The following is a 25,365-nucleotide window of genomic DNA, read 5'->3' as shown; positions in this document are numbered from 1 at the left end:
AAGGCAACAAAACGCCTTTATTTATCTTGGTAATCCACACAAAACATTTTACGTTGTATTTTGTACTGGCCGAGCCTGGAACCACGAGTGAGCAGTCTAAGAACCACGAAACCCTAAGAAAGGCATTAATCATGATACCCGATTCTGCATGGCTCAGGACAACCGTATGCCGAGTTAACGCTGTCCCTTGATTAGCCGCCGGACAAGTGCATGACACTACCGGACGCGAAGGTTTTCTTTGATTTACACAGAACGTTAACTTTAGGCCCAAAGAACCAAAGTCCTGCAGCAAGTCGTCTACGATCCGTGCCGTGCTGACGCACACAGTAGCCATCCTAATAAAAACCCTCTGCTCTTATCGGGAACGTGCTACGCCGCAGCATGCGGTCGACATGAGACGCAGTCTCTCAGCGAAGAACCCCACCTCAGCACTTTTAACATTACTCTTGCTTTCTTTAATACTTGCCGGCTTAGCTGTTCAGCAAGCAGCCTCTCAACTAAGCAAAATGGCTTCTAGAACTGCAGCTGCGACTTCCACCCGCGATTTCTTCACGCTGCTCCTGCATCCAACCGTCCTGGTCATCCAGCTTCGATCAGACCTGCAATTGGATCCCAAGGATGTGCCAACCACGGCCGTGGTTATCCGTCGGAACCTGTCTATCGAAGGTGCTCCATCTGGAACTGGGGCAAACCAGAGCGGCGCGGTGCCAATCTCCGAGCTTCTTCTTTCAGCGGCCGCAAGCAACGGAACTTCATTCCTGCAGCTTACGTAAGAAGACATAGCAGCACGCACTTAGCCTTTTGCAGATTACACAACGATCCATTAGTTTAGAGTTTCTACTCAGCTTTCCTGGGCTGCAGAGGAATAAAATTTCTAATAGCGCAGGACAATTAAACAATTTAGCACACATCGCCAACTGCAACCCAACCCCAATTCCTCCATCATCATCGTCATTATCATCATCACCTGGGTTCCTCCTTCACGCCCTCCCGCTCTTGTTCTGCTCACCCAGCAAGCTGGACTTTGCCTTCTTGTACGGCAAGATCCAGCTGGTTCCAGGCGCGGTGTTGACGCTGCGTTCGCTTGAGCTTTTCCGCAGCTACAGCGGTACCGGCAGCCGACTGACCTTCATGGCTCGCAGCCCAGGAGCGCAAGTGGAGCTTGTGGGTGTCATACAGCGGCGGCTGGCGTGCATGCCGCCGGCCATGGGGGTCGTAGATTTCCGGCGCCTGCCACGACCGCGACCCACAATCGCTCCTGGTCGCAATCAGTCGTCATCACCGGGAGCTGAGCAGGTGTTCGGGGAGCTCAGCAGCCCGCCGCTGTGCTGGAGCACAAGGCCACCGGCAAAGGCGGGGCCGATGCCGAATGCAGCAGCGGCGAAGGCAGGAAATGGCACAGGCGGTGCAGTGACAGCAAACCGTACGCTTTGCCGATCGCCGTACCTTGACATCCACGACGTGGCGTTCATGACCCAGATGCTCGATTTCAAAATGGACAACAACGGCGGCTACGTGGTCAGGTAAGACCTAACGCGGCGCGCGTAACGTACGGCACGGTACGGCACCACAGCCCAGGCGTGTGGGGCCCCGGCTTCATCGATGTGAGCGCAATGGCTGATGACCCACTGGTCGAGGAATAGCGTGATAGCAGTCTTGCGATCTGTTGCAGTTGCGAGAAATCCCGATATGATTTGAATCTACAGCGATAAGCTACATCTCAGTGCGGCCACTGCAGTGCCATTGGGCCGCCCTTGTTCTGTTCTTAGGTTTTGAATCTCCGTGGCGAGAGGCCGTGGCGGGACAATGTGCCACCTAGCGTTCGTTTCAGACCTGGGGCCCTGGCGGTTGAGGGTATCACTGACTGCTGGCCAGGAGGGGTCCTTGCCTTCCTGGCCGGTATGGCGGGTGCATTAGCCCAGCCCCTGTGAGGGGGCCTACAGGGCCGACAGGGGGTTGGTGGCTGATTATGCTGCCATTGAACTGCCTATTGGTGATATTCTGAAAGGTGGTGCGAGGTGGGCGTGTGCTGACACCCTATAGCCGACCCAGGGGGGGTGTTGCCACCACGGAGTCACCGGATGGGGTTATGAAGGCAGGCATGTCGGTATCAGTACAAGATGAGGGCACCTCCCGCACCGCACGAGTGCGGTGGCTCGCTCGCACCGGGGCTGTGTTGCCTATATAGGCCATTGCACCAGGTGCTCATGCGTTTCAGATTGGGTTGTCGGGGGCTGTGGTGAAACAGATTAACGAATGTCCTAAAGGCCGCGAGAGCGTGCTGCATGTACCTACCTACCGCTGGCTTTGTGACTGCGGAGTGGTCGAGAACGGGTTGTTGCAAGTGTGAATGACCACCAGCTTGGAGTTTTAGACGAGGGAGGGGGGCATATTGGCTTCTGGGGCCGCCGCGTAATGCGCACTACTATGGCGAAAGTCCCCCTTAAAGCTGTGGATAGTTTTCTCTCGGGAGGTCTGATGAGGAGACCAACAGGCACATCGCGCTCAGGCAGGCGCGCTGAGGCCACAGGCGAGCGGGGGAGGAGAATATGTCAACACGTCCTCACTCGGCGCAGCAGCAATGGCTGTTGGCAGTCCATGGCCCCCCTTCAGGCTTTTACGGACGGGCCCCGCACTTGCGAGGAACTTTCAACTTTTGTGCTGTGCTGTGCTGTGGTGTCCTCGTCTTTCAGGTACCTGAACTCCGCTATGGCCTGCGACTACTATACGGACGACCGTTGTGTGGCAGAGCTGGGGGTGGATCGCTGCGTGGCGGATCTGCTGGCAGCGCACGCAAACGACGAAGATGACGATAGCGATGAAGAAGGCGGGAGACCGGCGACGGCAGAAGAAGGGGTCGACGGGGGAGTAGGGGAGGGAGCGGGGCGCTGGCAGCAGCTGCTGCCGGCGGGCTCAGGGACTGATGGCGGGAGCGGAGTACAGCAGCCCCCGCCGCCGCCGCCGCCACCGCCGCAGCAGCAGCAGGTGGAGATGACGGCGACGTCATCAGGAGAAAGTGATGGCGCGGGACCCCGGAGGCGGGTGGCGCTGGGTGCCAGCTTAGGTGTGTGTGTGTGTGTGTCTGTGTGTGTGTGTGTGTGTCAATGCGGTATGTTCAGCTTACCTGTGTGTCTGCAGGTGTTTAGGAGCGACGGAGCGAGCCCCTCGCGGGCGGCGGGGTGGGGTGGGGGGAAAGTATTGAGGACTGAAGAGGGGACTGAGCGGGATTTGCAAAGCGGGCTTGTTGGAGCTGCATGGTTGTGAATGTGGTATGCCTGTGTTATTTGTGTCGTTACGTCTTTATGATGCCGGGTTTTGAGTCCGTGTGGAGCTGTGTTGTGTTGCCTCCGGGATCCCCCAGCTACAATCACACGCCGTCACGCACCCGTCCACGTTTCCGCCGCCGCGTCTTCTTCAGGATCTGTCGGCCTCTTCCTCCTGCTGCTGCTGCTAGGCCTCGCACTGTACGCCCTTGTACGGCGGGGCAACCACAGTCAACCTCATCATCATCATCAGCAGCAGCAGCACCACCACCACCATAGGCAGCACCAGCAACACCAGCGCCACCACTGCCCGGGCGGACGGTCCTCCCTCCTAGACCTCCTCCTCGTGTGCTGCCGGGCCCTTCGTGGTTACCCGGCGTCTGGAGCGCCGGCTGCTTTCCAGCTCTCCAGTGCCGGCGCCAGGAAAAGAAATGGCGATGGCGCTGTTGGCGGCGGTAGTGGCGGTAACGGCGGCGGTGGTGGTGGCGATGCCAATGGTGGGGGTGTTCTGTTGGGTCAGGTGCACGCAAGCCACACTGCAGCTGGCGGTGTTGATACCGCCATCACTACCGCCGCCGCCATCATCGGTGGCGGGGCCCCAACAGGCGATGTTGTACCAGGAGATCGGGGGGCGACGGCGGCGGCGGCGGCGGCAGCGTGTACAGTAAGAACGCGGCCACAAGACCCCCCCCCTGCTGCTGCTGCCGGGGCGGTGTTGGGGCTGAGCCTCACGCCGCTGTCCGTCACCACGTCGTCCTCTGTGGAGGCGGTGAGGTGGCAGCTGGCGTGCAGCGGCAGGCAGTCCGCAGCGGTCCGGATACTGGAGCCCATCGGGCGGGGAGCGTTTGGCCGCGTGTACCGAGGTAGTCGCGTGCTCATGGCTTGAGGCGCGTGCGTGCGTGCGTATATATGTATGTATGTAATGTATGTATGTATGTGTGTGTACGGAGAGAGAAACGGCGTCTCTTCCTCCTGGCGGGGAGAACACCGTGTCCAGGAGAGTGGGCTCGTGCGTGCCGTACAGGCGGGTGTGTGGTACAGACAGGCAGACAGACAGACGGACGGACATATGTGTTGCACGGGCGCCCCTTCCCCGCCGCCTATCTTTACTTCTTTACGGCTTGGCATTACTGCTTTTCTTCTGCGTTCTTATTTTAGTCTTGGCGGCTAGGTAGGTAGGTAGGTAGTTTTCCGACATCTTCTTCACAACGTCATCCCACGAGGTCGCCGCACTTCAAAAACGCCTTTTGGTCAGTTCTGCGTCTGGTACACTCTTGCCCTGGCAGCAGCTTCACTCGTTCGTGGTTCGTCTTTCCCCCGCCTCCTCCTCCTCCCCCGCCTTCCCTCGGCTCCTTAGGGGTGTGGCAAGGCATTGCTGTGGCCGTCAAGGTGCTGATGCTGCCAGCAAGCTTATCGCCGGACGAGCGCCACCACCACATGGCAGTCATGGAGGCCGCCGTATCGTCCATGGCGCAGCACCCGCGTGTCGTACAGGTACCGTACGGTATACCGTACCACACTGTCGTATTACTATTTCTTAGTAGCGCAAGCAGGTCCTTCCCCTTTCGTGTCTTTGTATCTTTTCACGTACCATGTACGGATGGCACCCCCATGTGACCGACCTTGTCAGCGGTGGAATCCCAGTAAATAATAAAAAAAAGTATTATATATAGACATACAAACAAACTATATATATTAATGTTTCTCTGTTACGAGTTTGTTTGTTTGTCTGTTCATTACTTCATTAGTCGTTCACTTACCCGTCTCACTCCCGAGCCCACCAGACGTACTGCTACAACTTCAACGCGGTTCTGGACAGTGCCGTAGGCAGGGGGGACATGTGAGCCGTACGGAAAGGGGGGACATGTGAGCCGTACGGAAAGGGGGGACATGTGAGCCGTACGGAAGGGGGGACATGTGAGCCGTACGGAAGGGGGGGACATGTGAGCCGTACGGAAAGGGGGGACATGTGAGCCGTACGAAAGGGGGGACATGTGAGCCGTACGAAAGGGGGGACATGTGAGCCGTACGGAAGGGGGGGTACGAGCCCGGGGGAGCCTTTGGACAACAGCTGGTGATGTGGTGTGGTGCAGCCTTGTATGGTTGTCGTTCGTGCCGCTGTTGTTGTTGTTGTTGTTGTTGGCTGGCAAGCTAGCTGGTACGATATGGCTGGGTACGGCATTCCAACGCCACTGATTTCAAGGATCTTGAATTTTTAAGGTTCTATATTCCTTCTTTCTTTTTTCCGTCATGCTTCGTTGCCTTTGCTGTGTGCCTCGGCTATTGCTGCCATGTCGCGCGCTACTGCTGCCGCTGCTACTGCTGCTGCTATTTCTTCTGTTGCTGCCACCACCGCACTGGTCGGCGACGTTGTCGTCACGGCGCTGATCAATGTTCCAACGGCTGCGGTGCGGTGCGGCGATGGCGGTGCCGTACAACGGCGGCCGTGTGTGTGGGGGGAGAGTCGACAGGTTCCCTGCAAGGCTGGCGGCCAGCGGCATGGTGGGCGGGGCGTTGGAGCCGCCCATACCCCCGCACCGCTACGAGCTACAGCTTGTCCTCGAGTGGGTCGTAATGGCGGGGCGCGGGGCGCGGGACGGGGAGGGCAGAGGGGGGGGAGCGGGGAGAGCGGAGGGGGGAGGGTTTGTCGTGACAGGGCAGTATGGCGGCGGGAATATACGGCAGTCAGACGACAGCTAAGCAGCGCACGTAAGACATGTAATACGACAGGACACGACAGAAGAAGGTCAATGACGAGGACACAAATACTGAGACACACACTCATTCTGGACACTAATCCATGATCATCCATACGCCGTATTTTGGTGTCGTACAGGTACTGCGACCTCGGAACCCTTCGGGAGGCACTCGACAAGGGCGCCTTCCACCCCCGCACGCCGCGACATGTGCCGTACTCATCGGGTTGTACGGCAGTCTCCGCGCCGGCGCCGGCGCCGGCGGCGCCTGGGGGGGACGCGGCGTTGGAACTTGACGAGGCGATGGAATCCCTGATCGTTACCAGGCCGGTCGACGGGGACACCACCATGTCCTGCCGGCTGACCTGTAAGGCACCTCGTTCCGCAACATTTGCCCAGCTACAACGTACGGCACCACCCGCCGCGGCGGTTAGCTCCACGACAACCGCACCCAGCACAGCCGCCGTCGCTGCCACACTTTCCAGTGCTGCCGCCGCCGCCGATGCCGAAGAAGAGGAAGGCGCGGGTACGGCAGCAGCGGCGTCGTCTTCCTCGCCAGCTGGGTTCACCCTGTCGCGTGGCAACGCTGGAGATGGCGGCGGCGGCGGCGGCGAGGTGGACGTCGTACTGCCCCGGGAAGCGTCACAGCGCACCTCCCCGCCGGAGTCAGTGGCGTTGGTGGCGGGTACGGCTCCGACGGCGGAGGCGGCGGAGGCGCAGCGACATGGCCTCGCGGTGATAACGTGTCTGACGTCATCGGCGACGGCGGGATGTTGGAGGAATCCGCATGCGCCGGCAACGCCCCCCGCGGCGACGGCTGACGTCAGCGCCCGGACGAGCACGCCGTCGTACCGGTACGACCTGATGCTTGCGATGGCGTGTGACGTCGCGTCGGCCATGCTGCACCTGCACTCCAACGGGATCGTGCACGGCGACCTAAAGGTACGGCACGGTACGGCAGCGCACGCGTATTGGCGTCTTGGTAAAATGCACCATCTGTGCAATTTTAGTAAAAACTTCCATCAGAAGATTCTTACCGGTTATCCGCGTCCATCGTCACCACAATCGCGGCGTCTGTCGCTACCGCTACACAAAAAGACTGAACCAACGGCCCCAATCACGTCCGACACACTCACTCGCGAAATAGCACTCGACCCCGCAGGCGAGTAATGTCATGCTCAGCTCGGGTATCTGCCACCGCCTGGAAAGCCTCCATACGCCCTCCTACACGCAAGCCGCCGATGCCGCTAGCGGCGCTGGCGCGGGCCGTACGGCGGCAACTTTGTACGGCAACGACAGCTTATTTGGGTTCGATTCTTCTATCTCGGAGGCCGGGTCGTTGTGGCTGGCCGCCGCCAGGTTGCCCTCCCTGGAGGAAAATCTGGCGCCGCCGCGCACCGGGACCCGCTACGGCAGTGCGGCAGCAGCTGCCGGCGGAAGTGGTGGCGGCGCTGGCGGGTACGGCGGCGGCGGCGGCGGCGGCAGTTCTGTCCATGGCTCCAATCCGTCTTCAGTCTTGGCAGCGGAGCTCCCGCCGGGGGTCGTGGCCAAGGTGCGGTGCGGCGGTACGAGGTCCGTGTGCGCGTTTGCAGTGTGCACGAGTATGGAACCATGGAGCTCGTCCGTCCTTTCAGTTTCGCGCTCTGTTTGGCCTGGCCGCGCTCTATTTGCTGTGTTATGTTTGTGATGCGACACACACATACACACATACACACATACACACATACACACATACACACATACACACATACACACATACACACATACACACATACACACATACACACATACACACATACACACATACACACATACACACATACACACATACACACATACACACATACACACATACACACATACACACATACACACATACACACATACACACATACACACATACACACATACACACATACACACATACACACATACACACATACACACATACACACATACACACATACACACATACACACATACACACATACACACATACACACATACACACATACACACATACACACATACACACATACACACATACACACATACACACATACACACATACACACATACACACATACACACATACACACATACACACATACACACATACATACACACGCACACATGTGGTGACTCCGTGGCGTACACAGCCCTGGGAGGCCATCGGTGTAGGTAGGGTGTAAGTAGGTTTGCCGCGTTTTGCTTTGGTATGAAACGGTCCTGCTTTGCGGACTGCCTTTCCTCCCTTGTGCTTGCTCTGTGCCTGCCTGCCCATTTGCTTGCGTGTATGTCATGTATGTGTCTCTTGGATCCATTACTTGGATCCTGTATTTGGATCCTATATTTGAATCTGTATTTGGATCCTGTATTTGGATCCTGTATTTGGATCCATTACTTGGATCCTGCATTTGGATCCTGTATTTGAATCCTGTATTTGGATCCTGTATTTGAATCCTGTATTTGGATCCTGTATTTGAATCCTGTATTTGAATCCTGTATTTGGATCCTGTATTTGAATCCTGTATTTGGATCCTGTATTTATCAGCAGTTGCACCTCTTCAGTTGTCCGCCGGCGCCCCTTCCCGTCGGGGGGGGGGAAGGCGGGGGCGGCCTGAAGCAGTTAACGGCTTTTGGTGGCACCCGCCGTGTTTTCCCCATCCGCGATGTCCAGGTGGGTGACTTTGGTTTGGCGACACACGTTGACGAGTCGGCGCACGGCACCCACGTCTCGGCATCTGCGGCGCAGGTGAGCCGGGTGGTGGTTGGGGTTCTCGGATGTTTTGCGGAGCTGGGGGAGGGGAAGTTCTTAGGGGGTTTTACTTTAGGGTTTTAGGGACCCTGAGAATACACTGATTATAACTTGTTGTAGTTCCGCAGGGTGGCAGCTATGCCGTACCCTGCCGTACTCGGTCCTCTGTAAGCTACTGCCGGTCCCTGCATCACACATCCGTACAGATCGAGCATCGCTCTGCCGTACATCACCACCCCTGCCGTCTCCCCCCCCCTGGCAGGGTACTTTGACGCACACGGCACCGGAGCTGCTGCTGCACGGCCACATCAGCAAGAGCTGCGACACGTACGCGTACGGCATCCTCCTGTACGAGCTTTTTACGGGGGACCGGCCGTACAAGGGTATAAACCGGGCGTTGCTTCCGCACCAAGTGGCTTTCCAGGGGTTGCGGCCGGTGCTGCCGCCCCACACGCCGCCCGACTACCGGAGCCTCGCTGAGAGCTGCTGGCAAGCTGATCCTCGGAAGCGGTAAGTGGTGGTGCCGATGGTGGCTCGCGTAGTTGACGTGTGCATGTGCATGTGCATGTGCATGTGCATGTGCATGTGCATGTGCATGTGCATGTGCATGTGCATGTGCATGTGCATGTGCATGTGCATGTGCATGTGCATGTGCATGTGCATGTGCATGTGCATGTGCATGTGCATGTGCATGTGCATGTGCATGTGCATGTGCATGTGCATGTGCATGTGCATGTGCATGTGCATGTGCATGTGCATGTGCATGTGCATGTGCATGTGCATGTGCATGTGCATGTGCATGTGCATGTGCATGTGCATGTGCATGTGCATGTGCATGTGCATGTGCATGTGCATGTGCATGTGCATGTGCATGTGCATGTGCATGTCCTTGTGTGTGTTGCGCTTGTCGCCCACGCAGCCGAGTGGGGTGGAGTGGAGTGGAGCGGCTCCAGCCGGGCCCCCTTGTCGCGGTTCTGGATGCTTTTCAACCACCGGGCCAAACACAATTTTTAAATATACAATACACCCCACCCACCCCACCCCACACAAATCCCACCCCACACAAAACGCACAAACGCAAATACAACGGCCAGACCCTCCTTTGACGCCATCTTGGCGGAAGTCCAGCGCATGAGGGCTGCAGCAGCAGCAGCGGCCGCGGCGGCATCAGCAGCAGCAGCGGCGGCGCGCACAATCGAAAGCGTCAGCGGCGACGGCGGCAGCGGCATTACGCGGGGCAGCGGTGCGGGCGGGGCCTTCAGGCGTTAAGGACTTAACTTTCCTTAGGAGCTGTTAAAGCGGCGGTTGAAGTGGCTAGCAGTTATAGAAGCTTCATTCAATTGGGCCGCTTGGAGGCAGTCACACTTGGACCATGTGAGCTTCCCGGCCTTTTGCACGTTTGCTCGTCCAAAGGGGCAGGCGCTACGCAGGGATAGAGAATGGGGAGGGGAGAAAATGGTCGGGGGTGTGGAGGGTTGGGACGGGCACGGCCAAAACTCGGGGGGTTGGTCGCGAGGAGACGGGCACACTGCACGGTACGCGAGTGGCGATTTGCGGGAGCGCTTTCGGGAATTCGCGGGCGTGTTTTTTTAATGATCTTAGCCGCGCGTGTATATCTGTATGTATGTTTGCGTGTGTGTCTGTCTGTATGTGTGTATGTGTTACATAGCCGTACCCCAACGGGATCGACCGCCGGAGCACTCCAGAATTGGAGCGGCGTTATATCGGTTCGAACCGTTCTCCCTTATCATCAACGCAAGGCGCCGTCACCTGTTCGAATCCTCTGGCCAGCTATATACACCAGCTCATGGCCAAGCAACCTCCGTCCCACCGAAAGTGCATCCTCTACAGCTGTACGATCTACCCATGCACTCACACCGGAGCCAAATCCTTGCGAATCCTGCCGCCGCCCGGTTTCGTTATCCAACCACCACCTGGAATACAGCCCCTGGTCCAGGCTCTATGCAGGATTATTCCTCCACCTTCATGGTGAGAGCTCCCCCTCCAGCCGCCCAGCGCACCGGAGGAACCCAGTGTCTCATATCAGCATTCGGCAGCCCGGTCTATTTCACCCGTATGCGTGAGTGTGTGTGTATGTGTGTGTGTGTGTGTGTCTGTCTGTGTGTCTGTCTGTGTATATTTAAATGAATGAACCTCGTCGCAGTCGCATCCGATACGACCGCCGGCTTCTTGTTGTGGTTGTGTACTTGTTTTATGCTAACAGTGCAGCTGTACAAAAGCTGTCTGCTATGAACGAGCAATTCTTTAATCGAATTTAAGTTGTGATTGAGGCGAGGGCGCGAAGCGTTTTTCCGATCCCGGAAGAGATGCTATGAAGGAAAAGAGGTGGCGACTGCTCTGCATCATTGGCTGCTCGGAAGCGATGTCTGGGGTGGTGAAAATAGCGGCTCTCGGTCAGAGGTGTGAATTCATGTCCAATGGCATGTGTGCGAGAGTGTGACAAGACGAAGGGTATGCACAGTTGTGTTCATTACTCGTTTTTACGCGAGTTCGGGCTTCTACGTACAAAGTGAAATATACTCGCTCCACTGTGCCCTAGAACATTCCCTGCGCGCGTAATCATATTACATGTCAGAAATTTCAAAACGGAAAACAAATTCCAGCCATCATCACCATCATCATCACCATCATGTCAAACCCTCATTCCTCTGGGCAGCCACATCACTTCCCCGCAAGAGAAACAAATACCCTTTTCCAGAGGACGTCCAAGGGTCATGGATTAGACGACTCAAATCTAAGAGCGTAAGAGCGTTGAAGACGGATCACTTCCACGGACTCCACACTTCGGTGCGATTTTCATGAACAGCATTTCGGCGGCAGAGGTCAGTATCATCAGCCACATTCGCAACGCTGGATGCATCCGAAGCCATGCGCACATGCGTGTGCCCCCGGCATGCGCACATGCGTGTGCGCATGTGCATGCCGGGCATGCCAGCAAACATCATACATGCCCATACTTGCTAAGCGCAATACCTTCTCTCGCTGTTGCTCTCTCCTCTCCTGGCCTCTAGGCACATCACATGCGCGGCACCACTGGCCCCGAGCAGCATGAGTCCGCGTCAGACGGTCTCGAGTCGTTTCTTAACACGCCAAGCCAGGACCAGGACCAAGGCGTCTGCCCTGACAGCGGGAAGCCACATATGCCTTTAGAGCACTTGCCATCCTAGGCTGTGGGAGTCTGCGCTGCCCGGCCATGCACTGTCGTGCGCCCTGCCCTGCCCTGCCCCGGTGTTCCACGCGGAGATCCGGTGAGCACTCAACCACTCGTCCTCTAGTGCTTCTGAGCGGGGTTCCAGCCACCATCTGGAAGCTCGACCACCGATGGGTCCTCCTTGAACTGCTCCATGAAGGCGGCAACGCCGCCTTCAAGCACCTTGACCTGTATGCAGACGTCGATTTTGCAGGGTTGTGCAGCGCGCATGAGAGCGCGTTGGCTGGCGGTGAGGCGGAAGATGTGGGTTGGTAAAGAGCCCAATTTCAGGCGTCTTTATTTTTTTATCGTTCGTGTTTTTGCGATGAGTCAGATGATCCATGGCCTATCTGCGCAGTAAGTGTGAACCATATGTGCGTATCGTCTTAGGGAAGATCTTAAACGAGCTGAAACAAGCGCAAATGCGCCAACAAGCGACCTAGATCGCCGCGCATCGATTGAACCTTAGGCACCTTAGGCCCTTATACGAGCAGAGGCCGTGCGCACCTCAGTTCCAGCCTCCAACCCCAGCGCCTTCAGCTGCTTGCTAAGCGCCTGGGCGCATGTGGGTCCCCGGACCTTGCTGAAGTGACAGTGAACCACCACCTGAGATGCAGAGTGAGAGTTAAGAATTGGAAAACCATGCACAGATTGATATGAGCATGGCGCCGTCGCCGTACTGGAACTTTAGGCGGTAATGAATAAGCACAGCGGCTGGAAGCGTAGAGAGGAATTATGAATAAGCTGGCTTGAAACCTGAACCTAAAGTGTGCAGCTCGCGACTGAGGATTTCCAACTAAAAGGGATGTGCAAGGGACTGAAAGGGATAGTTTTGTGGTACATGCTCAGGATGTGCATTAGGGCGCATCCGGGTGGGCGAGACCCGGGTTGTCTTGTAACCATTTCCTGCAGTACGCGCGCCCAGCCCGGCAAACAGCCGCCCGGTTGTGACCGAATATCAACAGAACACTGCCTATGCAACTGTGTTCTAGACACCTGAGAGGCCAAGCGGGTGGCCTTAGTAAAGGCTACGGCGTTTCGCCATGTTGCAAAGTATGAAAAAGCGCCCCGGATTTAGAGGAAGTCCCTTTCCTGATATTGCCGTAATGCCAGCCTACCTCCTTTGCGCCGTTCAGCTGGCCTTTAATGATTTCGTCCAGCGCAGTGGTATCATCGGACTTAAAGACCGACGATGGCACGTTCAAAGAACCCTTAATACGTCCTTCAGCCACCTCCTGCTAGTCACAATGTTGCGATGTATCAGATACTATGTGGGAAAACCCGTTGGCCTCTGAACCAATACGACTGAGCTACGGCTCGGCTTTGCTGCGCGTACCTTGGCATCCCGAACATCCACAACCACAATCTCATGAGCCTTTAATCGCTCAGCTACCTCTGCTGGCTTTACTCGCGGAAGCTCAGGCGCAACTATTGTCTCTGCCATCTCAAAGTTTCCTTGCCTGTATAGATGGGCAGTCCTATACGCCACCAGACGTAAGCAATAACAAAATCAATATCGTTAAAATGCTGAAAGCAGTGAACTATTAGCATGTCTTGTGGGCCTTCTGGCCTCGGGCAAATCCACCAACCGCTTCAGTCAGACGGCCATCATGCCGTACCGCAGTGCGAAAACATGCCCTGCCCCCCCTTACCTATGAGTACCGGTACATGAATCCAGAAATGGTCCATCTAACGGACTATGGCATAGATATAGCCCTTTTATGTATACGAACAACAGCTTAATGGCAGGAGTCACGAATGGCTGGCCAATCCTTGGTTGGCTAGTAACACAAGATTGTATCGGAGCGACACTAAGCTGGTTAAATAACTTGATACATTTGGGGGCCTCAATAGACGTATTCGTTGTTTTAATTTGCACCTGGACCGGTTGCTGTTCGTCAACGTTTTACCACCGTATGAAAAATGCTTAACCACAAAGTACAGAGGAGAGGACATAGAAGCATGGCTCCAGGCTCTAAAATGTGACTTTTGAAACAGGAAAAGTCCGTTGTACCGCTGGAAGAAACTTAACGCGAAACTATACCCATGGCGCGCTGATGGGTTGAAGCCGTGCACACGCCTCCAACAACCGTGTTAAGCCCAGGAACATATGATGCCAAACAAACCTGCACACCGTGCATATGCCCATTTGCTACAAAGCGCAGCGTCCTTATCCCGCGCCACCGTGGCGGCCAGACGCATAACTAACGCACGGCAGGCTGACGTAGACGTCAACATGAATTCACCCGGTGGTGGGCACACTTGTGAGGCGCGTCACCTCACCCGAACACATGGCATCACGGAGCACTGGTTGGACTACCAAACTGACAATGATGCCAGTTAAGTCGTCGGCACTCGCTTGGAAACATAACTAAAATGTGGACCAGATGGATAGTTTAACTCACCCCCCGTCCCATGGGCAGGGCAATCCAGCATACGATCAGAATTGACCCTTAAATGGAACCCACACGCAACCGGCCCCCATTCCTGAACTGCGGGGCCATAACAACACAAACATCTCGGCAGGTGACCCACATGGCAGCGAGGCACTTTCTGAAAGCACACAGCAGCTTCACAGCCACAATCTCTGCTGTTCATGGAGTTGTTGCCGCCTACCCAACCTGTCCAATGCCGTTGTCCTCAACGTCACGGTGGCAGTCTGCAGCTGAAAAAACACCCAGTGCTCTGGCCCAGAGCTTTGCACTGCTGCTGCTGCTGCTGCTGTCGACCCTCACCACCCGCACCTGCATGTCGCCCAGTTCACGGGTCTTGTGTATCACCAGAGGCCAAGAGTACTCAACAAGATGCCATGGGAACCGAACCCTTCTTACATGCTGGTGTTTGGGGTGAGTGGAGGTGTTCACCACGCCGACAACTTCATCCAGCACACACACACACACACTACACACATCTGGGTGCAACTCTATCCTCAGTTAGATCAGGTGTGTCTGCGACTCTAATGGCCGCGCCTGGCCGATCTGCTGGCTGATGCAGCTCAATGGCAAAGGGCGGGGTCTCCTGCAGGCACATGGCGCACGCAGATATACCCGCTAGGCAGGCGCTGCAGAGCTCCCTCGTGGCTCCCTCCTCCTCCTCCTCCTCCGCAGCAGCAGCAGCAGCAGCGGCTTTTCCGACATGCGCTCCTCGAAGTAGCTTTTTATTGTTGGACTTTTTATGAATACACCTGCCCAAGGCTGTTTTTTTTGCAGGCTGTATCTTTCTGCGGCATAACTAGACGTACATCTGAAGTTATCGTCAATGTATTCCAGACTTGATTGTCTCAGCCTTTGTCTTTGCCTGGCTGACGAAACAAGGGCACATTTCAGCACGTTTAAGCCCCGCGAACGCCCCAAGGCATGCTGTACCTGCTGCCTGTACAAGATGCCACATCCGGCTGACCGGTTATTAAGTCGCAGCTGCTACAGCTTTTTGCCACAACAGCAGCAGCAGCAGCAACGGTGGCCTTTCCACCCATGCCTGAATGTCCAGCCCCGTTATCATTAACACATCATTCGTACCTGATCAATCGTACCCCATCATTCGTACCCGATTATTCGCATAACGCAGTATTTTTCTGCGGCTCTCGCCTCATCCTTGGTTCCGGTCGGTCCGTTCGTTCCTGTCTAAGCCAGCCAGCCAGCCAGCCAGCCAGCCAGCCAGCCAGCCAGCCAGCCAGCCAGCCAGCCAGCCACACAAACTGCAAAAAAAGGTAAGGCATTTAGAGCTAAATGCTACCCCCAGTATCTCCTGACCTCTCCTCCCAAGTAAACCCTGGATAAACGCGATTGGGGCTCCCTGAGTCGGCGGAGTCAACCAACAGTCAAGGCAAACCCCGGGATCAGGAAAGGATCCGAAAAACACTTTCCCCCCAAACCCCCAATCACCTCCTCGTCCTCATCACCACCATCATCATCATCATCATCATCATCACCATCACCATCATCGTCGTCGTCCCCTTAATGCACGACACATCCGCAGCTGCAACCCCCTGGCTCTCCCCACACACTCATACATACATACACACACACACGTGCGGTCACCGTGCAGGGCCCTCTAAACCCCCGGGTCCCCTACCCCCCACCGCCATCGCCGAAAAGTCGCATGTGAGCTCCTCCCCAGCCTCCACCCGCCGGGCTGCAAACAACCCCACGTAGTACAACAACGGACTACGACAGCCGCCCGCCAGCACCGGCTGCGCGACCAACGACGGACCCGCCGACGGCGACACCGCTGCTGACGCCGCCGCTGTCGGCTGCGTCCATTGCCGTACAAACCGCGCAACGTTGCCAACATTGCGCGTATCCAGCGCGAGCATGCAGGCGAGGCGCCGTACGGCGGGACGAGCTGGGTCGGATCCGGCGGCGGCTGTAGCAGTGTCATCGCTGTTGCTACAGCTGGCGTTACGTAGCGCGCAGGAGAGGGGGTTGGGCGGCAGCTGCCACAGCCTCATGTGTTGATCGCACCAGATCAGCCCCCGAGTGAATACCGCCTTTTCCGTGGTTGGCGATGAGCGTGTCGGTTTGGGTGTTTTAGGGTTTTGATGAGCAGGGAGGGGCAGGAGGGGGGTGGGAAAGGGGGGAAGGTTGAGATCGGGGGTAGCGGCAGCGGCAGCGGCAGTAACACATGAACTGCTCTTCCCTCTCCCCCCCCGCCCGCAGGTCGGGAGGGGGTGCCAGGCGGTGAGGGAGGGGAGGGGAAGTGGTGGGAGTTGGATGCGGACGGGAGGCCCGCCCGGGTTGAGGCCTTCCCCTGCCTGCCTGCATGCCTGCTTGGGTTTTGTCTTCCTCCTTTTTGCTTTTGCCACGGACGCCAGGGCGCACAGAAGCTGCTCTAGACGAACGTTTGAACGCAGGCCACACAGCACAGGGGGAGGGCATGAAATCACGGGCAGGAGTCACAAACACCCTTGGGGCTTAAATATCTGATGTGACCTCTTATTTGCAGTTTGGTTTGGTATAGAATAATGCTTCTCCCGAAGTCATGAGCCTAAGACTAAGTACGATTCTGAAAACAGGTCTCTTTTTACAAACATCTGTTTGAGTTGAGATGTTCTAAAACACAAACAACTACACACACACACACACACGCACGCTGCTCAAAACCCACAAACACACACGCCCACAAACCCAACCCGTCAACCATCACCCAGCCCGACCGAAACCACCCACCTCCCACAGCCCAAAGAAGTGGTTCAGCAGCAGCACCTCGGGGGGGTCAGGCAGCCGCCGCTCCTCTGAGGCCCGGACAGCTGCTCCGGAACCCAACAGCAGCTCGTCCATCAGCTGCTGTGCAGCCACCACTCGACCCAGCAGTGGGGCAACGAAGTCCCCGGGCTCCAAGGGCTCGGAGCAACGGAGGGACCACCGCCCGCAGCCGTTATTACCGTTATCACCGTTAGATCGGTTGCGGCTTCGAAACACCTCAAGGGGACGGCGTACACCGAGGGAAAGCTGCCGCCGATCCCCGCAAAAACGCCACGTACGGCATAGGTACGGAACGTGTACGACAGATTAAAAAAATATTTTTTGTACATAAGGTTACGGTATCACGTGTGAGGTTTCAGGTGGAAGCAGAGGGGGACGGAGGTCGGAGGACCACTGGTGGCCGAGATGTTGAGGGGAGGGAGAAGGGACGCCATCCCGCCAGTTTTATTGGCGGGGCTAATATTCAATTCACAATGGTCACAAGTGCATGTGTGTGGGGGGGGGGAGTGAGGGGAGGGTGCGTTCCGTAAACGTCGGGATGGTCCCAACGGCCCCAGTGCCGCTACCTCGCGCACCGCTTGGAGCTGCCGGGGGCGCCGTACGACATTTCCTTGTCCTGGACCTCCCCCGCGGGGGGGGGGGGAGGGAGGGGAGGGAAGGTCTCTCTCCATGGTTATCGGGATGTGCTCCCCCACCCAGACCCAACTCCTCTCCTCCTTCCCCCGGTTTCCCCCGCCCCCGGCCCCCCCCGCCCCCGGCCCCCTCACCTGCATGTTCGCCCTGCAACCCGGGCGGCTGCAAGAGGGACCGCATTCGTGGATGCCTGCGGCAATGGCCGTTAGCAGTTGGCAGTGAGTAATTGACAGCAGCAGTAGCAGTAGCAGCGGCAGTAGCAACATTAGCAACAGCAGTAGTAGTAGCCGCAGAGCCGCAGCAATAGCAGTAGCAGCCAGGCGTTACGAAACAAAGCCATGCAGTATCCTCAGCAAGCACACCACGGCGGGCAGGGGAGCACACAACTCCAGATAGGGGCAGGCAGGCGGACAGCAGCACTACCACTACCACAAGCAACAAGACTCTCCTCTCCTCCCCGCTCTGGCCCCAAACCAACTGCCGTACACCCCCCCATCTCTCATCCAGGGGCCGTGCACCCCTCCCCCACCCCTACCCAGAGGCCGGGTAGACAGCAGCCTCCCGTCGGCCCCGTAGCTCATGGCCTCAGCCGTCACCAACACTCCGCCGCCACCGCCACCGCCGCTCCGCTCCACCTTCCGCTGCTCGTCCAGCAACTCCCGCTGCCGTACAGCGTCGTGATAACCAAGGCCGCACTCCTGTCCCCAGCGCGGCTGCGCTGCGTCCGCCAGCACCTGTAGCTCCTGTAGCGCCGCAGCTACTGCCGGCTGCTGCCGCCGCGCCGCCGCCAGGTCCGCCGCCAGCCGGCTTTCGAAGGCCGCCACGGAAAGGTACTCCCCGAGCAGGGGCGGCGGCGCCTGGTCGACTTCGTTGAAGACAGGTATGGGAATCTGACGGAGGGTGGTTGTGTGTGTGTGGGGGGGGGGGTTGGGGGGGGGTTGGGGGGTTGGGGTTGGGGGGTTGGGGGGGGTGGGGGGCAAAGTTGCATGGAGATGGAAGGGGAGGGGTCAAACAAAGGGGGGGGAGAAAAGATGGGATGGAGTAAAGCGGCTGAAGGGGAGTGGGCGGGTTCGTTGGGGGAGAAAAAAGAAAAGAAATTTCATCCCATTACGACCACCTCCCACACCGATACACAGACAGACACACATACGCACACGCACACACACACACGCACCTGCTCTTGTCTCCCGCACAGCAGCCCCACGAGTCCCGACCTGCCGCTCCGCCGCACCCTGCCCTCGTACTCGGACCAGGCGGCGGTGCTGAGGGGGGGAGGGGGCCAGCTGCCGCCGCTGACCTCCCCCCTGGAGCCCTTGGGCTGGGGATCTAAGGACTGTCGGGGCAGAGGGGGCCGGAGCGAGAGACAGTTGGAGGCAGTTCACGGCGGTTGGCAGTGGTTGACGACAGTTGGCCGATCCAGATGACGTACAGGATGAAGGTGGGGTACGGCGGACGTGCGGAATGCGGCATGAAACCCCTCCCCCTCCCCGATCCCTGGGGTTGGAGGAGCACACTCAGATCAGAGCACAGGAGGATTAGATTTCAACCTTAACCAATATTCACCTTAAGGTTGTAAAGTTGTAAAAAACCCTAAAAACCCTAAAACCCCAGGCAAAGCACCGGCTCAGCTCCCCCCTACCCAGCGCCCCTACTCCCCCCCCGCCGCCGCCACGTACCGCCAGCGGCACCATGTCGAACTCGTGACGGGGCCCCCGCGCAGGGGCTGCGGGCCGCAACCCTGCGGGACAGGGAACCGCTGGCAGCAGCGGAGCCGCCGCCGCCGCCGCCGCCACCGCCGCCGCCTTCGGCACTGGGCAACTGCTACTGCCTGGCGGCTGTTGTTGATGTTGCTGATGGTGATGCAACTTGGCCTTTTTGCTTTGCGGAGGCTGGGGGTCTCCCCGAGGCGCCGCCGCTGCCGTTGCCGCCGCCGTCGGCAATTTGGCAGCGGCGAGCGTCTGCAACGGCGGCGGTTTCGGGGCCGCCTTGGGGGTCGAGAAGGAGCCCTTAGGGTTGACACTCGCCAGCTGTCTGATTTTGAGCGCGGGGCATTTGGTCTTGTCGGCGGGCTCGGCCGCAGCGGCAGCGGCGGCGGTCGCCGGTGGCGGCGGTGGCGGCACCCCCAAACCTGCGGACGCAGGCGGCGGCACCGCTGCCGTGCCAGTGACCGCCGGCGGCACGGCGGCCGTTGCCGTACGGCCCTGCGCCTTGGGCTGATTTCCAGCCGGCTTTGACTTGACGGGAGAGGCGGCGGCATCTGGAGAGGGCTTGGCGGCAGCGGCAGCGGCAGAGGGCTTTTTGGGCGGGTCAGCGGCAGCACCGCCACCACTGCCCCTCCCGCCGCAGCCCTTGCCCATTCCGCCGCCGCCCGAGGTGGCGGACTTGGGGAGGCCCAGGTCTTTCACCTGCGTGTTAGTTGGCACAATACGTACGAATCATGCCGTATGCACGGAAAACGCCGTACACTTAGGACGTGGCACGCCGAGGCAACTCCTTTTGCCCAACACCCGGGTTGGGTGCGTGGGGTTCGGGGAACATCTCCCCTAGCCAGTACACACACATACACACATATACACATACACACGTACACACGCAATATACACACACACATCTCCCCACCCAGTCCCCTCCCAGGGTGCACGTGTCCCCCCATTGCGCCCTGGCGAGCTGAACCCCACACCCGGGCCCTGCCTTCCCCCCCACCCCCCCCACCCTCATCTTCACTCACATCCGTGCCCTCCCTCCTCCCAACCCCTCCCACTACGACAAGCTCACAACCACCACAACCACCATCGAGCACATACATACACACATACACACACGCTCATCACTTTTGAACCTCAACCACAACAACACCAAAAAGGGCCCCACCAGATCCATGTACGGCAGTACGGCAGGTCGGGAGCCCCGGGCAGGTGGCGTCGCACCGAAGTGTACGAACGCCACCAACAAGTACATTGTGTCCTCGCTATTGTCAACGTCGTACTTGATCTGGGGAGGGGTTTTATAAGGTTTGTCGGACGGAAGCGGTGGCCAGCAGAGGGGGTTTGCCCCCGGGGGTTGTCAAGCCGGGGTGGGTGGTGGCCGTGGTGGTGGGAGGGGAGGTGGGGGTACGGCAAACCACGGATGAGTGAAGCAGATACCAGACATATATATACACTTAAGCATTAGAAGTTGCCGGGGAGTGTGGGGGTGTGGAGGCAAAGGAAGAAGACGGCGACTGCCGGCGTTCGAAGCTGCAGCGGAGGGGGAGGGGGGCGAGGGGGATGGCGACACGCTGTGTGTGTATGTGTATCTATAATCGTGTGTGTCAGATCTTGTTCGCTAAGACTCCATTTTCCAGGAAACAAAGTTACCGCCACCACCTCCCAGCCCTCAAGCCCACCCTCCCCCCAAACACGGCGAACAACACGCGGAGGGCGGCTACGGGTACACGATACGGCACAGGTAATGTCCGTACGGTTCGCGCGCAGTTGCGTCATCGCTTTGGACAGGTGCTCCAAATAGCAGTTTACGGTGTCGTACACTGACACCCTTTCCTGAGATCGGCCTCTTAAGCCAGAATATGATCACCCATCCCCTCGATAATAACCCTCACATACATACATACATACCACAGCACCCTCTCGTCCCCTTACATACATACATACATACATACATACATACATACACACACAATTCTCCTTCCCCACCTTGACAACCCCGGTGGACGTCTCGCACTTGATAATCCTGGCCCGGTACCAAACACCTAGATCGTTACGGGAAAGTGGTCCCGGAGCCCAAGTACGACCCAGACCGCCGTACGCGGAGGAGTTTTTAGTGGGGATGGGCTGGTCGTACCAATACACCTGCGGGATATGACGACACGCGGGCGCCACCCCCTGGAGCAGTTCGGTGGTTGTGGCTGCGGTGGTAGTGTGGCGGTGTGGTTGTGGGGTGTGTGTGTTTGTGTGTGGGGTGGAGGAGGGATTGCCGGATTCGCTGTCTGGAGGTGGTTGTGGTGGTTGTGGTGGTGGTGGTTGTGGTGGTGTTGATGCGAAGGGATGCCGTGTCGCACCGTGGCCTGTTTAGGTAATGGTTGTGGCCTGTTTAAGGCAGCCCGTCAGACTGCTGTGAGTGGCGGTTGTGGCATATGGAAGACCGCCCGTGAGGGTGTTGTGAGCAACGGCTGGCAGGTCCTAAAGTACTGCCAGCTCGTCCATCAGGATAGGCTACCCAAGCCTTTAAAAGGCTCTGTTGTTTACCGGTAACAGTACCTCAGATTACCGGTAACAGTACCTCAGACGTTTACGCCCCCAGGCAGGTCGCGGACCTCCCGAGCACGTGTAACGGCCAATGACTCTTAGCCGTGTCTGCTATAGGCCCTTCGGGAAGACGAAGGGGGAGGCGAAGGGGATAATGAACCAAAGTTTATCCTCTATCCCCCTCTGTTCTCCCTCTTTAGGGGATATCATCCCATCCCCTAAAGCAGTGAGATAGCGTCTCACCGACAGGTGGTTGTGGTGCCCCGGACACATCGCGACGAAACACTTACACAGGTGGCCACGAGGCACTAGACAGGACAGGTCACAAAGCCGGGGAGGAGGAATGCAGTCGAAACTAAACAATCAACATATCCCGAACCATCGAATTTTATTAACAAAACTGAAGGATCCTGACCCACGTAAAGCCCCCTCCCCTTCCCCCCTTCCCCGCCCAATAGATAAAACAGATGAGAGAGAGAGAGCCCCCGCTAGAATCATATCCCCATATCCAAGGTCGCCTTGAACGCCCCACCTACCCACCCACCCACCCAGTCATTTCCCCCCCTCCCCCAATTATGTAACCCGACTCCGCCCGCCCAGGCCTCCCCCCTCTCCATGAGACACACGCACACACAAAACACACACACGCCCCCTTACCCAGAACGTGGCCCCCTTGAGCTCCTTGTTACCCCCCTGCGCCACCAGCGTGCTGCTGAGCAGCTGACGGAGGGGCATCTGGGGGGGCACAACCGCCAACATAACCAACATAACCACCCCGCGGAGAAAGGGAGGGAGGAGCGAGGGGAAAGGGGAAGAGAGTGGGAGAGGGAGAGAGAGAGAGGGGGGGGGGAGAAAATGGTTGGGTGCGGGGAGAATGTGTGTGTGCGGGCGCGAGTGTGTGTACGTGTGCGTGAGTGAGTGAGAGCTTTCAGGGGGATACCCAGCAGAGTGGTGCTGCTGGTGGTGCTGCTGGTGTTGCGATAAGGCAAAAGGGTTACTAGGCTGGAGGGATGGCGATGTGGGTCCATACCCTATCCGCATGTGCCGTTTGGAAATCCGCGGGGTAGCCGTGGGCCCATCCACTCCACCACCTCACACCATCCCACGTCCCCCAAACTGCCTGTCCTGTTTGCGACCCCCTTTCCCCCTCCAGTTCCCGGGCTCCGAAACCCCACCCGACCCCATCCCCACGTCCCACTCCCCCCCGGGGCGCTACCTGTTTAGGCAACACGTTGGGCCCAGCTCGCACCACTAGTGCCTGCTCCATACACAGCTCGTCCACTCGGGCCGACGATTCATCTTCCTTCTCGTCCTCATCCTCATCATCCTCGTCATTGTAGTCGTCCAGGTTCTCACCCCTGACAATGTTACGTTGGCCCGTAAACAATCATATGTTCGCGCGTATATCTGTTTATATATTTGTCTGTCTGTCTGTCTGTCTGTCTGTCTGTATGCATGTATGCATGTATGTCTCAACCCTTCCGCAAAACCCTCCCGACCACCCAAATCGCGGCCCCTCCCCTCCCCTCCCCTCCCCAACACCGGCAGTTGTTCTTTTCCGTTTGCACCAACCGCCATACCGTTACCCCCCGTTGTTACCAACGACCACAACCAGTAGTCACATCGAAACCTGTAAGTTCGAAAGGTAACCTGCAGCAGGGGGTGTTCCCTCCTCAGGCCCCCCCCCCCTCCCCCGGGTGGGGGCCGGGCCCTCCCTTACTTGCAATGTTCTACCACCCATGCATCCAGCGCCATGAGCCGAGTGCCCTCCGGATGTTGCGTGTCCCCCAGCGGGCAGGTGCACCACACCATTATGGTGTTGGTGGCGGACTGGTGGCCTGAGGGGAGGGTGTGTGTGGGGGGGAGGTGGAGGTGGAGGAGGGGGGATGATAATGATGATGATGATGATGGCGACGCAAGAAATGAAAAGAATATAAGCTGTCGGCGTCCGGGGCGGGTCGAGGGCGGGAAGGTGGGGCGGGTCGAAGGGGGGGGAGAGCACCGGGGGGTCGGAGTTATGTTGGAGTGGGTATCAGAGAGGAAACAAATCACTATCGCTATCGGCTCCTGTCGCTTCCAAGCCTCCGCGGAAACCTTAACTCCTCGCCTTACACACATACACATCCCCCTATCTCATCCCGCCTTCCCTCCTCCTCCCCTCCTCCTCCTCCCCTCCTCCTCCCCCCTCCTTCTCACCCCCCAGGAGCAGGCAGTGCTTGTCCTCGCAGCGGAGCTCCACGCGGGGTAGCCAGCGGGCAGGGCCCACCAGCTTCTGACGGTGTGTGTGAGAGAGCGACGGAAGGAGGAGGGAAGAGAGGGAGGGCGGAGGGGGGTGCGTGCAAATAGGGGGAGATAAGGGGGTAAGCATAGGCGAGGGAGAGTAGACAGCGAGCAAGGCGGAGATGGAGGGAATAAGGTAGTGAAGCTGGTGGCAGCGTAACAGTGTTGCCCTTTGTTGTCGGGTGTTTTTATGTGGCTGGCTGAGGTACCGTACGGCCGTGGTGGTCTATTCAGATCCACCTTGGCAACGTCGTTTATTCAATCGTTCGTTCGTTTATCCATTCGTTCGTTCTTTTGCCTAGCAGGGAATGATTGGGGGTGGAGAGGTTGTTGCTTTTGTTTTTGTGTTGTGTTGTAGAGGTTGGAGGCTTCCCGGGAAGTGTGCGTTTGTGTGTGTGTGTGTGGAAGGCTTAGGGTTTGAGTTGGGGAAGCAGGGGGGAGGTGTGGAGGTGAAGAGGTGTGTTTGATTGGTGGAAAAGAGTTTGGGAGGAAGGGGATGACATGGAACATGTGGGAGGCGGGGGGACTGTGTGATGTGGGTGGGAAGGGTGCCTTTTCCGTGAACCATGGGTCAGTTGGGCGCTAAGTCTTTGCAGATCATTTTCTGAGGCCTTTAAGGCCAGAAAACATTATTCTCAACTAATCATCTACGTGTAGCATATGCCCTGTCCTGCAAGTTCCCAACCTTGCCGAACGGATGGAACAAAGACATTGCCAGGTGCCAAGTGCTGGGCTGCCATCGTTCCCAAAGCAGTCACCCAGACTGATGCCTGTCTACATGCAAATCTCTGGGCTGGCACAAAGGTAAACCTCAGTATGCAATGCCTACTTGAAGCCCACCTCGTCATCTTTCGTAACTATCTTCAAGCTTGAAAGCTCGTCATCTAAATTGTTCATGGCCATGTTTGTGGGACCGCACACGAGGCTCTATGCACTATATTTCTGTCCTTCAGCCTGGCTGTCAACACTCCTATCGGTTAATGCAATACTCAAAAGTGAACCACGCGAAAATGAACCTGGACAGCTTCGTGACTTCATTCCATTGTTGCAGCAGTGACATTTTCGCTCTATCTCCC

The 25,365-nt window shown here is 57.6% G+C and overlaps 2 protein-coding genes across 2 annotated transcripts; one reads left to right on the top strand and one right to left on the bottom strand.

Moving 5' to 3' along the window:
* Positions 1–506: 506 nt before the first annotated feature.
* On the top strand, positions 507–10,801 carry VOLCADRAFT_92279 (uncharacterized protein; the record flags this gene model as incomplete). The annotated part of the gene is made up of 14 exons (XM_002951735.1): positions 507–769; positions 1,014–1,523; positions 2,694–3,064; positions 3,419–3,474; positions 3,599–3,760; positions 4,030–4,126; positions 4,621–4,757; positions 5,048–5,103; positions 6,100–6,901; positions 7,122–7,511; positions 8,640–8,714; positions 8,980–9,227; positions 10,131–10,252; positions 10,734–10,801. 14 exons carry the CDS (start codon positions 507–509, stop codon positions 10,799–10,801), a joined length of 3,357 nt encoding a protein of 1,118 aa, XP_002951781.1.
* A 487-nt stretch (positions 10,802–11,288) lies between these two features.
* On the bottom strand, positions 11,289–25,192 carry VOLCADRAFT_120993 (uncharacterized protein; the record flags this gene model as incomplete). The annotated part of the gene is made up of 18 exons (XM_002951640.1): positions 11,289–12,117; positions 12,436–12,534; positions 13,047–13,163; positions 14,673–14,762; positions 16,010–16,120; positions 17,097–17,337; positions 17,708–17,754; positions 17,900–17,955; positions 18,295–18,655; positions 18,940–19,098; positions 19,442–20,170; positions 20,637–20,756; positions 21,458–21,613; positions 22,667–22,744; positions 23,226–23,367; positions 23,730–23,847; positions 24,206–24,281; positions 25,130–25,192. 18 exons carry the CDS (start codon positions 25,190–25,192, stop codon positions 12,010–12,012), a joined length of 2,871 nt encoding a protein of 956 aa, XP_002951686.1. The 3' UTR covers positions 11,289–12,009.
* Positions 25,193–25,365: the final 173 nt, after the last annotated feature.

The sequence above is a fragment of the Volvox carteri genome, assembly GCF_000143455.1.
Source record: "Volvox carteri f. nagariensis unplaced genomic scaffold VOLCAscaffold_25, whole genome shotgun sequence".
In the NCBI taxonomy this organism is placed as follows: Eukaryota; Viridiplantae; Chlorophyta; class Chlorophyceae; order Chlamydomonadales; family Volvocaceae; genus Volvox; species Volvox carteri.
This window is presented reverse-complemented; position numbering and strand designations above follow the sequence as displayed.